Source organism: Salvelinus alpinus, chromosome 1, assembly GCF_045679555.1.
Source record: "Salvelinus alpinus chromosome 1, SLU_Salpinus.1, whole genome shotgun sequence".
Lineage (NCBI taxonomy): Eukaryota > Metazoa > Chordata > Actinopteri > Salmoniformes > Salmonidae > Salvelinus > Salvelinus alpinus.
The window spans coordinates 77,585,978-77,599,038 of record NC_092086.1 but is presented as its reverse complement, the minus strand read 5'-3'; the positions used below and the strand labels follow the sequence as shown (position 1 = coordinate 77,599,038).

At 45.0% G+C, this 13,061-nt stretch overlaps 1 protein-coding gene across 8 annotated transcripts in view; it reads left to right on the top strand.

Moving 5' to 3' along the window:
* Window positions 1–13,061, top strand: part of LOC139530540 (roundabout homolog 3-like) — a 297,879-nt gene that overhangs the window by 274,673 nt on the left and 10,145 nt on the right. For 6 of the 8 annotated variants that reach the window (XM_071327095.1, XM_071327047.1, XM_071327064.1 and 3 more), the window contains 11 exons: window positions 1,909–1,990; window positions 2,658–2,826; window positions 7,411–7,577; window positions 7,843–7,964; window positions 8,185–8,401; window positions 9,064–9,188; window positions 9,611–9,788; window positions 10,227–10,451; window positions 11,154–11,193; window positions 11,329–11,468; window positions 12,049–12,333. In XM_071327095.1, the coding sequence (XP_071183196.1) occupies window positions 1,909–1,990; window positions 2,658–2,826; window positions 7,411–7,577; window positions 7,843–7,964; window positions 8,185–8,401; window positions 9,064–9,188; window positions 9,611–9,788; window positions 10,227–10,451; window positions 11,154–11,193; window positions 11,329–11,468; window positions 12,049–12,333 (1,750 nt within the window). The remainder of the gene's footprint in view (window positions 1–1,908; window positions 1,991–2,657; window positions 2,827–7,410; window positions 7,578–7,842; window positions 7,965–8,184; window positions 8,402–9,063; window positions 9,189–9,610; window positions 9,789–10,226; window positions 10,452–11,153; window positions 11,194–11,328; window positions 11,469–12,048; window positions 12,334–13,061) is intronic. The other 2 variants (XM_071327104.1, XM_071327055.1) reach the window with 1 other exon arrangement.

Below are 13,061 nucleotides of genomic sequence, written 5' to 3'. Positions count from 1 at the left end.
GTCCCTACAGGTGTAGGATCTTAATTTGACCAGTTTCTCACAGCAGGAAGATAATCCTGCAGCAACAGGAAATGTGAATTATTGATAAAAAAAATGTTTAGGGGCAAATCTGAATTTAGAAGCATTTTAACCTTGAATACATTAGTGCATTTCCTGCAACAACAGGGTGATCAAATTGAGATCCTACATTTGTACATCTTCCACTGTTGTAAGCAATTTCTAGCCCTTGTCTCGCTCTCAGCCTCCCAATGAAATTTTAATAGGCAATGTTCTCCCTGACCCACACTTATCATCTTAAACACACACACGTGTGCACTACCTACACACTCACACACAATTACCAGTAGGCACGTACGCAATCACACACACACACACAGATACACATGCACGTGCGAGTATACACACGCATGCACACACGCTCGCACACACACACACACACACTTGCTAGTGTCAGCCCAGATTGCTGGTTACTGTTGAGTGCTCAGTATAAACCAAAGTAAGAGCCACAGAAGTTTGCAGACCCGCTCTGGTTACTAAAGGTCTCTCCTTTATCCTCCTCTAAACTCCCACACTGGTTCAAAAGGATCAGGGCCCATATTTATCAAGGGTTTCAGATAGGAGTGCTGATCTATGATCAGTTTTGCCTTTTAGATCATGAATACGATTAAATGGATAGTGGGGACTCCTACCCTGAACTTGAAGCTGTCTACCTGCTCTACTGTGTCCACGATCAGCTCCTTGTTCTTGCTGACGTTGATGGAGAGGTTGTTGCTCCGGCACCACACTGCCAGGTCACTGACCTCCTCTCTGTAGACTGACTCATCGTTGCCGGTGATCAGGCCTACCACCATCGCGTTGTCAGCGAACTTGATAATTGTGTTGGAGTCGTGCGTGGCCACACAGTCGTGGGTGTACAAGGAGTACAGGAGGGGACTAAGCACACACCCATGTGGGGCCCCTGTGTTAAGGGTCAGCGTGGCGGAGATGATGTTGCCTACCCTCACCACCTTGGGTCGGCCCGTCAGGAAGTCCAGGATCCAGTTGCAGAGGGAGGTGTTCAGACCCAGAGTCCTAAGCTTGGTGACGAGCTTGGAGAGAACAATGCTGTTGAACGCTGAGCTGTATTCAATTTACAGCATTCTCTCACAGGTATTCCTCTTATCTAGGTGGGTGAGAGCAATTGAGATTGCGTCATCTATGGATCTGTTGGGGCGGTATGCAAATTGGAGTGGGTCTAGGGTGGCTGGGATGGAGGAGTTAATGTGTTCCATAACCAGTCTCTCAAAGCACTTCATGATTACAGAACTGAGAGCTACAGGGCGGTAGTCATTGTGGCATGAAGCTTTAGAGTTTTTAGGAACAGCAATGATTGTGGTCATTTTAAAACATGTGGAGATTACAGACTGGGACCAGGAGAGGTTAAAAATTACAGTGAATATGCCTGCCAGCTGTTCTGTGCATGCTCTGAGAACATATAATCTAAAGCCATATATACACTAAGTATACAAAACATTAAGAACACCTGCTTTTTCCATGACTTAGACTGACCAGGTGAATCCAGGTGAACGCTATGATCCCTTATTGATGTCACTTGCTAAATCCACTTCAATCATTATGGTATTTGGTGCCAGGCGCACCGATTTGTGTCAAGAACAGGCAACACTGCTGGGTTTTTCATTCTTAACAGTTTCCTGTGTGTAACAAGAAAGGTCCAACACCCAAAGGACATCAAGCCAACTTGACAGAACTGTGGGAAGCATTGGAGTCAACATGGCAGATGTTCTAGGCAGATGTTCATGTTGACTTACCTGGAAAGATTTGCTTTGGAACACCGAATATGAAGAGGCAAAGGCATTGTGCTTTGGTGCATGTACACCATGTTAACTGAGCCCTCTCTCTTGTTGCCAGGAAACGGACTCAGGGGCCTACACCTGCGTGGCTTCCAGCTCGAGCGGAGAGACGACATGGAGCGGAGTACTCACAGTGAAAGGTAAATGCACACGCATGCACACACACGTGTACACACACGCACGCACACACGGTGAAAGGTAAATGTACTGTAGTAAACACCTCCCTACAGGCTATTAGATTACCTCTATGACATTACATGTCCATATAAGATCATTATCAGCCGTAGGTGTGGCAGTGAAAGGAGAAATAAGGCAGAGGTCTTGTGAAATTGTGGATGTAATCGTACCGAGGGGTGTTGTTTGGCCCAAGGCGAAGCGGAAGGATGATGAGTTGGAAGAAGTAATGCCTGTTATGAAATGCTGCTGTTTGATGAAGCTTGATACGATGGTATTTAGTGCCTACAAATGCATCTTAAAAACAACCAAGCAGAAATTCACAACTAAACTCTTATTTTTAGATGTGAATTGTCAAAGTCAGTTACTGTGATCAGGGCTGGGCTCGGTTCCAGTTCATTCCTTATTGAAGACAAATGTCACTTTTCAATTCGTGATTGATCGTATAACATGAATTATTTGTTGGTAACTCACAAAAGGACTAGTGCTAGTCTTCCAACAACAGTTAGATCGAGAATGGTTGCACTACCACTATACATAGGAGATCCACTACCATCCAGCTAACCTCTCATCCTCTGTCTGTTTCTTTTTAAATGCACTTCATACAAAGTTTGATTTGATTGTGATTTTCAGAGAGTGGAGGTTCGTCTGTCCCCCAGGCATCAGAACCTTTCCAGCTGCCAGGACCGCCCCAGAAGCCTGTGGTGACCGACGTGACCCGCAACAGTGTCACCCTCACCTGGCAGCCCAACGCCCACGAGGGAGGCGCCGCCGTCACCTCATACATCATCGAGGCCTTCAGGTGAGTGGAGTGGACAGTAGGACTTAGACCACGTTCAATAGGGCTCAACCTCGTGGTGCATTCTGTAGAACAGAGAGAAAGACAGATATGTCAGCTCTATTCATGCTACATTTTGGGGGGGTTAAAGTAACACGTAACATCTAAAGATACACTTGCACATACTGGTGACTTGAACATTTTAGAAGGATAGGAGACCCACGGTATAGAAGGATAGGAGACCCACGGTATAGAAGGATAGGAGACCCACGGTATAGAAGGATAGGAGACCCACGGTATAGAAGGATAGGAGACCCACGGTATAGAAGGATAGGAGACCCACGGTATAGAAGGATAGGAGACCCACGGTATAGAAGGATAGGAGACCCACGGTATAGAAGGATAGGAGACCCACGGTATAGAAGGATAGGAGACCCACGGTATAGAAGGATAGGAGACCCACGGTATAGGCGCGGGCTGCACAGAGACAACAAAGCGTGTTTCAAAAGTCGTCAAAGACAAATTATTTCAACCTAAAACATTTAAGAAATATATTTACAGTAAAATATTATGGGCAATGAGAAGTCTAGGGTTGGGAAGGAATCACAGCTGCGATTGAATGAGGGTATGAGGCATGAGTTGAGGTGTTCAGAGGCGTTCAGAGGCTTCAATCTGATGTGGACAATGAAAGGGGTTCTTCAACAAAAAATCCACTACATTGTCATTAGTGTTAGCTAGTCATTCTGGCGGAGACGACTGCACTCTGGTAGCTAGCTAGCTACTTGCAACTAAAGTTAGCAGGAAAATGTCAAATAAATGTCACTAACTTGACACAAAAATAAAGTTTTAAAACCAAGAAAGAACTATATAATCTACCTTCTCCATCTCCTGTAGTTTGAAGAAACTAATTTGAATTGAATAATATCCTAAAAATGCTCAACTATTCACTATCTCAATCTATCCGAAAATGTCACCAACTCACCAAGCTTCAAAATCACACATGCAAAATCACACAAGTACTAGGATCATTGTCTGACAACATGTTCATACTGCCAAAGCTTTCACTGGTTGAAGGACGTCCACCGGAGGTTGTCTTAATTACCATGTAGGTCTATGAAAGGGAGTGAGGCGCATAAGCCTTCTAGGTTTTGTATTGAAGTCAATGTACCCAGAGAAGGACGGAAAATGACTGTCCTCTGGCTACACCATGGTGCTACCCTAGAGGGTGCTGTTGAGACTACTGTATACCTTCATTGCAAAACTGTGTGTTTTAATCAGGTATTTGGTGATGTGAATATATTTAGTATAGGTTTATCTTAACTCTTTTTTATTTGTATGAAATTCACCGAGTAGGATGGTCCTCCCCTTCCTCCTCTGAGGAGCCTCCACTGGCAGACACACAGTGTTCTACCCTCCAGCCCCCAGCTCTCTCTCTCAAATCAAATTGTATTGGTCACATACACATATTTAGCAGTGTAGCGAAATGCTTGTGTTCCTAGCTCCAACAGTGCAGTAGTATCTAACAATTCACAACAATACACACAACTCTAAAAGTAAAAGAATGGAATTAAGAAATATAGAAATATTAGGACGAGTAATGTCAGAGTGCGATTGACTAAAATACAGTAGAATAGAATACAGTATATACATATGAAATGAGTAAAGCAGTATGTAAACATTATTAAAGTGACTAGTGTTCCATGTCAATGTATATGGGGCAGCAGCCTCTGAGGTGTAGGGTTGAGTAACCAGGTGGTAGCCGGCTATTGATGGCTATTTAACAGTCTGATGGCCTTGAGATAGAAGCTGTTTTTCAGTCTCTTGATGCACCTGTACTGACCTCGCCTTCTGGTTCAGGTGGTTGATGTCCTTGATGATCTTTTTGGCCTTCCTGTGACATCGGGTGCTGTACGTGTCCTGGAGGGCAGCCAGTGTGCCCCCGGTGATGCGTTGGGCAGACCGTACCACCCTTTGGAGAGCCCTGCGGTTGCGGACGGTGCAGTTGCCATACCAGGCGATGATACTGCTCTTAATTGTGTGTCTGTAAAAGTTTGTGAGGGTCTTAGGGGCCAAAACACATTTCTTTAGCCTCCTGAGGTTGAAGAGGCACTATTGCGCCTTCTTCACCACACTGTCTGTTTGGGTGGACCATTTCTAGTCAGAGGTTGCTGTGGGCATCCATCCCTCACCCTTTATTAATGGTGTCAGTACACACACACACACACACACACACACACACACACACACACACACACACACACACACACACACACACACACACACACACACACACACACACACACACACACACACACACACACACACACACACACCCCTGTGGACACCCTGACCCTGACACATTTCACATTCTAATCAACCTCAGCTAGGTTGAAGGCTGGCCCATGCTAACCCACTCCCCAAACCTCCCAGCTGCCCCCCACTTTGACTTTAGCCCCCATCAAACGTCACACGAACACACACACACAGCTTAGTGCACCTCTGTGGCGCTAAAATGGTAATGTGTTCAAATGTGGCCGGCACAGACAGATAGACAGAGTCCTTGGGCTATTGTACGCTGAGCGGAGCCGGGCTAGCTCTATTTACTGAGAGAGAGGTTCCTATGGGTCTCACAGTGGGCTGATAGGACGCAGAGGGATGGAGGGATGGAAAGATGAATATAGAGGGATGGAGGAATAAATGGATGGGGGAAGCAGGTCAGACACAGATAGACAGTGTTACGAGTAAACAACAAAGGCTCCGTAGGGTCTAATGGGCTGATAGGACGCAGAGGGATGGAGAGAGGAAGGGATGAGAAAGCAGGTCCAGACGTGGACGGACTGTGTTACGAGGAAATGCCCCCCTCCCCTTCCTTGTTCATTTAGGTGGGGACTATCTCATCCTGACTCACTAGCCCCCTCATCACTCACCTTGCCCCCTGGGCAGTAGTTAGCACCGTGCCGAGTGGCCCAAATTGATTGTTTATAGAGTTGCTGTGGGGGCTGAATAGGTTAGTTTAGAATCACATTTCCTTGTCTGAGGTGCTGGGGGTCATTTGGGGGTTGAAGGGTAGGTGTGGCCAGGGGGAGAGGGGATGAGTGTGTGTGCGTGCGTGCAGGACAAGGTGGAGATAGAATCCTGACATGTTGTTACTGTATGAAGATGGGCCTGATTTACCATTGTCCTCTCTCCATTCTATAGGACACGGAGGTGAGGAACACTCGTTTTTCCCCCCATTGCCATGTTTGTGGGGCGAGAGTGTATATTTACGTGTATTTGTGTGTTTCCTGTGTGTGTCCCAAGTTTCGGCCTCTCCTCGGACAAAGTGACCTTGGATTTATCACTATTGGGCGGTCCGCTGGAGGAATATTTACGGTTCACACAGCTTTTATCGCTGTCGCCTAATTGCGCAGGTCGGCTATAAAGTCACTCGTCTGCTACAGCAGTCACTGGTCCCGAGGGGGAAATGAAAAAGGAACGGGTTGAGGAAAAGATAAGAAAAAGCGAGTGATGAGGGGTGGAGGAGGGTGTCATGTAACTATGCCAGTAAACAATAAACAAGGTGTGACAGCAAATCTAAAGAAGACCAGGCAGGAGAGGACAATGCAAACGGAACTGCCTTTATTAGATGCATTGTTCACAAGATTTATCACATTATTTATTAGAATGCAAAGCACGAATATTTAAGATGACAAACATTTTTAAAAAACGAACAAAGAAACTTGTCATAAACACACAGCTGGCGTTGTTATTTACCAGATGCTCTGGCATGGTCTGATGGTGCGTCGTGGCTAAAAACCTGAGTGGGCTAAAAATAGCTCCGTCATCATTTCCTGGATCTGTCACTGGGCTCGGGAACGCAGTGCGTCAAATGAGCATGGGGGATAGCGAAGCATCGCTGAACACAGCACTTAATGACGAAGCAAACAGCTTCAGCCTGGGCTCTGCTATTCTAGTGGCTCCTATCTGATTCTCTGTAAAAAGACTGAGGAACAGTTTGTAGTCACTATTGAGTCATGACAATGTTTAGTGGAATGCTTTGCCAATAACCTGACGAACGGGTATACCTAGTCAGTTGCACAACCAAAATGTGTCTTCCGCATTTAACCCAACCCCTCCGAATCAGAGAGTTGCTGCGGGCTGCCTAAAGGTCAATCTGTGTCTGAAGTGGCGTACAGCATTTACTGTGAAGCAGCCTCCGCAGACATCAGGGCTTTCATATTTCTTGCCCTTGGCGGAGCAGAGCTATTGTAAAGGAAGTTGTCAAGTTTGTGTTTATTACCGGACGTACCGCCGCCACCTATTGTCAACCAATCATGCCAATGCAGAGATATCATGTCAATGCTACTGCATGCCTCCACAATTGTTTCACACACGCCTCTGACCTTTCGGTTACTGGACCAACGCTCTTAACCGCTAGGCTACTTGCCGCTGAGTTTGATTCTCTGTGAAAAGATAGTGATAGTCACTATTGAGTAATATAGGAACAGCTGTCAATATAACATACTCTGTAAAGTATAACATTAAACAATAACCTTGCACAGTAACTTTACTAAGGTAATTGGAAATTACAAATAACATGACATCATTGTCTGTGGTCTCTTACTTTAGCCAATCAGCAGGCAGTACGTGGCAAACGGTGGCTGACCTGGTCAAGTTGGAGAAACACACGGTCAGTGGCCTCTTCCCCAACACCATCTACCTATTCATCGTCCGAGCGGTCAACGCTTATGGCCTGAGTGACCCCAGCCCCATCTCTGAGCCCGTCCGCACACAAGGTCAGTACCTAGGAGGGACACAACATAATTTTAAAAATTAAATAAGTACAGAGTGGTAGTTAGTGTAAAACAAGTGTGGGAAGTCAAAATTAAATGTTTCTCTCATTTTGAAAACTTGCTTCATGAAAGCATGAAGGTCTGAAGGCTTCACGCTTCATATAAAACAATTTAGGGTATGTCAATCAAGTGTGTACGTGAGTTAAGCATCCACTATCGTTTTACTGTGTATTTTGTGTCTTGAAGTTTGTTCATGATGTGTTTGCAGATGTGAGTCCCACCGGTCAGGGAGTGGACCACAGGCAGGTCCAGAAAGAGCTGGGAGAGGTGGCCGTTCAGCTTCAGGAGCCTGTCACACTCACTGCCTCCAGTGTTCAAGTATCATGGATGGTGAGTACCCTGACCTGAGTGTTTACATCACCTTTCACAGGAGAAAGGTTGGACTCACACTCTATGAATGTTTTATTGGATGTTTTACTGTATACCCATATTCAAGGGTAGTAGAACTGTATCTCTTTTCTTTCTATTTGTATCTCTCCCTTTTCTCTAATTGTCCCTCATTCTTTCTCTCTATTTCCCCACGTTCCCACGTTTTTCCTCCCCTCCCCAGGTGGACCGTCAGTCCCAGTACATCCAGGGCTACCGGATTCTCTACCGGCCCAGGGGTGGCACCTGGCAGCTGCAGGATGTCAAGGCCCCGTCGGAGCGCCTGGCCGTGGTCGCTGATCTGCTCAAAGGCACTGAGTACGAGATCAAGATCCGGCCCTATTTCGACGAGTTCCAGGGCATGGACAGCCGGCTGCTTCTGGTCAGAACACCAGAGGAAGGTAAGACTGGCTAGAAGCTACTGATACTGACCACTTCAGATGAGACTGACACAAGCCTTGCTGAGACAGAGGCTGTCCTAATATGGACAGCGTATACTTAAGATAGCCTATGTCCATAATGGAGGGAATGGTGAGTAACAAGGTTTTAAAATAGTTTTTTTTACGATGGGAGTTCCAGGTTTAAATAAAGGTTTTGAAAGTGGCGATTGATTGGTCATACACAGTCGTTGCTTTTAAAGAGAATGTGCCCTCAGTCAATTTACCCAGCAAAGTAAGGGTGAAATGAAAAGTGGTCAATTTAACCTTTTTAGTATTTATTTTGGAGGGCACAAAGCAGAAACAGTTTGAGGTCTGACTTTTTAAAAATAGCTAGCTGTTAAGGAGCCTCTAGCAGTCACATCTCTGAGAAGTCAAAACCAATTCAGTCTCAATTGGATTGCAATTCCCAACACCTGTGTGACCTTCACATCCTGTTATGAAGGCAAAGAACTGTTTAGTCCAATAACCACTTCATGGCATTTGATGGCATTTCATGGAGTCTGCCATTTTCATCAAAATCTAATCATATTTTCGCTATCTTACCAAATGGCCCTATTTAATATTTTCTATGTCAACATGGAGTTGGGTTTTTTCACAACTTGATCTTCCCTCTTTCCCTGCAGTCCCGTGTGCCCCTCCCAAAGCAGTCACCGTGGTTACAGTGAAGCTGAGCAACAGCTCCAGCATTAGTGTCTCCTGGGAGCCTCCCCCTGCCGATATGCAGAATGGAATCATCCAGGAGTACAAGGTAGGCTGACTGAACCAGAGACGACATATCATGATTGGAACAATCCAATGACAACCATCCATATGGGTGGTATTTACTTAGAAATAACATGGTAAAATAAAAAATGAAATAATAATAGTTACATAATTACAATGATTTCTTTGGGATTCATTAAAACAAGTAATTGGAAATAAGGAGTAGCTATGAATTGTTTTACATTTTTTAAAGCAAGTACCAGAACGCACCCATAGTTACCAAATACGTTTTTATTTACTAAATAACTAAATACCATGTAAACACCAGCTCAAACAGGACTGGAAAATAAATCGTGTCCATATTAGGACTGCCTCAAAGTCACAACAGGCAGTGCTAATATGGACACTGTAAATTTGACATCTTCCATCTCTTAAACCAACTCACCATCCTCCAACCAACAATAACAGGTGTGGTGTGTAGGCAACGACACCCAGACCCGCTACCACATCAACACCACCGTAGATGGCGCCTTCCTCTCCACTGTGCTCAAGGGGCTGCTGCCAGGCATTCTGTACCAGGTGGAGGTGGCAGCAGTGACCAGCGCCGGAGTGGGCACCCACAGCCAGCCTGTGTCCATCCTCATTAGTGAGTCCCCGCAGAACCACAAGCTAGCAGAATTAGACATTTCAGTTCCGGCATATCAAGGATATAGTATAAGATTGAGCGGAACTGTAATAAGGGAAGCAAAAATGACTGAAATGATCGTTAAGTGTTACAGCAGCGTCATATTCATGTGTTAAGCATGCTTAGAGTCTGTGTACAACTTAGAATCAAATGTTGTATTGTTGCCATGAGGCCAACAAGTATGATTCTAACTTTACATACAGTTCTGAGGTGTGGAAGATTAAATGTTTTGCCATTCGTCATTTGGTTTATAACATATACCATTTTGTCATACACAGTACTCAAACCATGCAGTATTACTTGGAAAATTATGGTTATAATACAGTACTTACATGGCAAAAGTTGTCTGAAAATCGAAATATCAACCAATCTCCTTACTTCCTTGCCGCTCTCCCTCAGAGCTGCCAGCGGAGGCACCTTCGGTGCCCAGCGAGGACAGTGATGAAGGCAGCGTGAGCCTGGCCGAGCAGATCACTGACGTGGTGAAGCAGCCGGCATTCATCGCTGGGATCGGCGGGGCCTTCTGGGTCATCCTCATGAGCTTCAGCATGTGGATCTACTGCCGCCGCAAGAAGAGGAAGGAGCTGAGTCACTATACCGCATCGTTCAACTACACGCCTGCAGGTACTTAACACGCTTTATTTTATGCACTCTTTATACAACACTTAATGTTACTTTACCATTTGTCAAAGAAGCATGTTGTAATATAACCAACCTTACCATATCAAGTATTCTACTGCACTTTACAATAGGCTGCTATTTTAACTTAAAATACTTCAGGATGTTGGCAATGAGGCCCTTTATCTACTTCCCCAGAGTCAGATGAACTTTTGGATACCATTTCTATGTCTCTGTGTCCAGTATGAAGGAAGTTAGAGGTAGTTGCCCGAGCCAATGCCAATGACTGGAATTCTATGGGTATCAGTGCAATGGAGCAGAATGTTCTCTTTTCTCTTTTCAAAACTGGTTGAATGGCTATGTTTACCCTGTAGGCACCTGCTACCTACTACAGGTGAGATAGATTACACACAGTGAATGAGAATCACCTGCCTCCAACCAAATTCATTAGAATTCTTCTGAATTCAGAATAATTTAGTCTGGGACATTTTGTTTTTTTACTTTGAAGTGAAGTTTCTTGGTCCTGTGCAGTTATAAATCAATACACGTGTGAACACCAAAAGCTCTGTTAATGAAAAAATAGTAACGTGCAAGGGTGCCAATATATTAGAGTGCAACTGTACCGTATGACATTATGGCCCCCACTCATGCTTTACTGTATTTTACCTTTCCATTCACACCTGAATGCATATTTCCTTTTTTCTGCAGTTGGCTTTCCACATGGAGAGGCATCTGGACTCAATGGAAGGTAAGGATCCCTGTTTATGTTATTTCAAGGAGACTTTCCCATTCTTATTACTAGTCTTCTTTTAGTAAATTGATGAGAACAAAGCTGTGGATTGGCATCAGATATGATCATAGTGTGTGTTTTATTATGTTTTAGGTCTGGCATGCTGGGTGGCAACATGGGCAATTACCCGTGGCTGGCAGACTCATGGCCCACCACCAACCTGGTCCATAGTGGCAAAGAGGTCGTCAACTGCTGCACCTCCAAACATGACACTGCAGAGAGATACTACAATGGTATGAGACACAGCATGATCCTGCTCACAGCGGTCAGTTTGTTTTGTACACAACCAGGGATTATCTCTTCAATGCCTTTTTTGTAGTCTCAGGGAGAATTTCAATTGCATACTCCTCGCGTCCTCTCTTCTCTCTCCTTGCCTCCTTGTGAAAATCCATTGGAGAAGAAGGTCAGAGGGGAGGGACCTCTGGCTTTCTCATCCAATGGGTTTTGAGAAAACAATGCGAGAGGAGAGAGGACATGAGGAGTATGCAATTGAGATCTTCCTTCAGTCTTTGAAGAAGTCTCAAAGTATAGTTTCCATCATCTCATGTGAAATCAACTTGTACGGCAGACTTGGGGCTGAATTCAAGCACTTCTGGAAAATCCAACAGGTTGAATTATTGTTAAATAAAATATATTTTACCTTGCCAAATAGTGTAACCTGCATATGTCATGGTAACTGTAGCTCACATAACAACTTTGACACTAACTCTGCAGTTAAATATCTAGAAATCCTCTTATAACCATAAATCAAATGATAAAAGATGACCTCTCACTAGAATCTGACCTCTCACCTCTGACCCCCCTCGGCACCAGAAGCGGGCATATCCAACTACCTGAACCAGACAGAGAAGTACAGCACGGGCGATTCCACCGAAGGCCCTATCTACAGCACCATCGACCCCACTGCCGAGGACCGCCGCAGCTTTAACAGCCCCTACTCCTCCACCACACCATACGCCAGCACTCCCATCATGCCCTTCACCAACCAGGCACTCCAGGGGTCTCACAGCCCCACAGAGCAAGATGGCGGCCACTGGATCACCCAGCCCGGACCCTCCTCCCAGTACGCCCAGCCCGACCGCTGCAGGACGGACAGCGGTAAGACTACGTTTAAGATTGCGTTTCCCATGGTATGATTCAAGTTGGGGCACCAAGAACCCCAAGCTACATTCACAAAAAAAGACTAAGTTAAATATAATAACTGGAGTCACTTTGACATTTTTGGAGCCATAGAACAGCATTATGGTACCTACTAGATAGCAACAAGAGACGTAGCGGTAGCTAACCTACTGGAAATTGGTGTAACACTGATTCATCTGAAGGCGGAGGAAACGCACACCTGGTTAGCGGAGTAGAACACTTGAAAAAGAAAAGCACACTATAGGATCTCAGATACAACGTTTCGACAGCCGAGCTGTCTTCAAATCAAATTGTATTTATCACATGCGCCGAATACAATAGGTGTAGACCTTACAGTGAAATGCTTACTTACAAGGCCTTAACCAACAAGGCGAGGGTATAATGACAAACACTGCGAGTTTGAAGGGACACACACAGGTGTCTGTAATCATGGCCGGCTGTGGCTTTATTTCTTTGGTTGCTTTACAAATGATGTACAATGGATATCAAAATCAATAATCACAAGAATGGCTTCATATCAGACTTTACATTGAGACCAAAGGGAGCAAGGGTCTTTAAATTAAAGATCCAGACAGCCTCTCGTTTTCACAATACATTTTCAAGGTCACCCCATCTTCTAAGGAGGGTGACGTGTTCCACGCCGATATAGCGAAGGGACGAAATAGGGGTTTGCTTCCAAAAAGTGG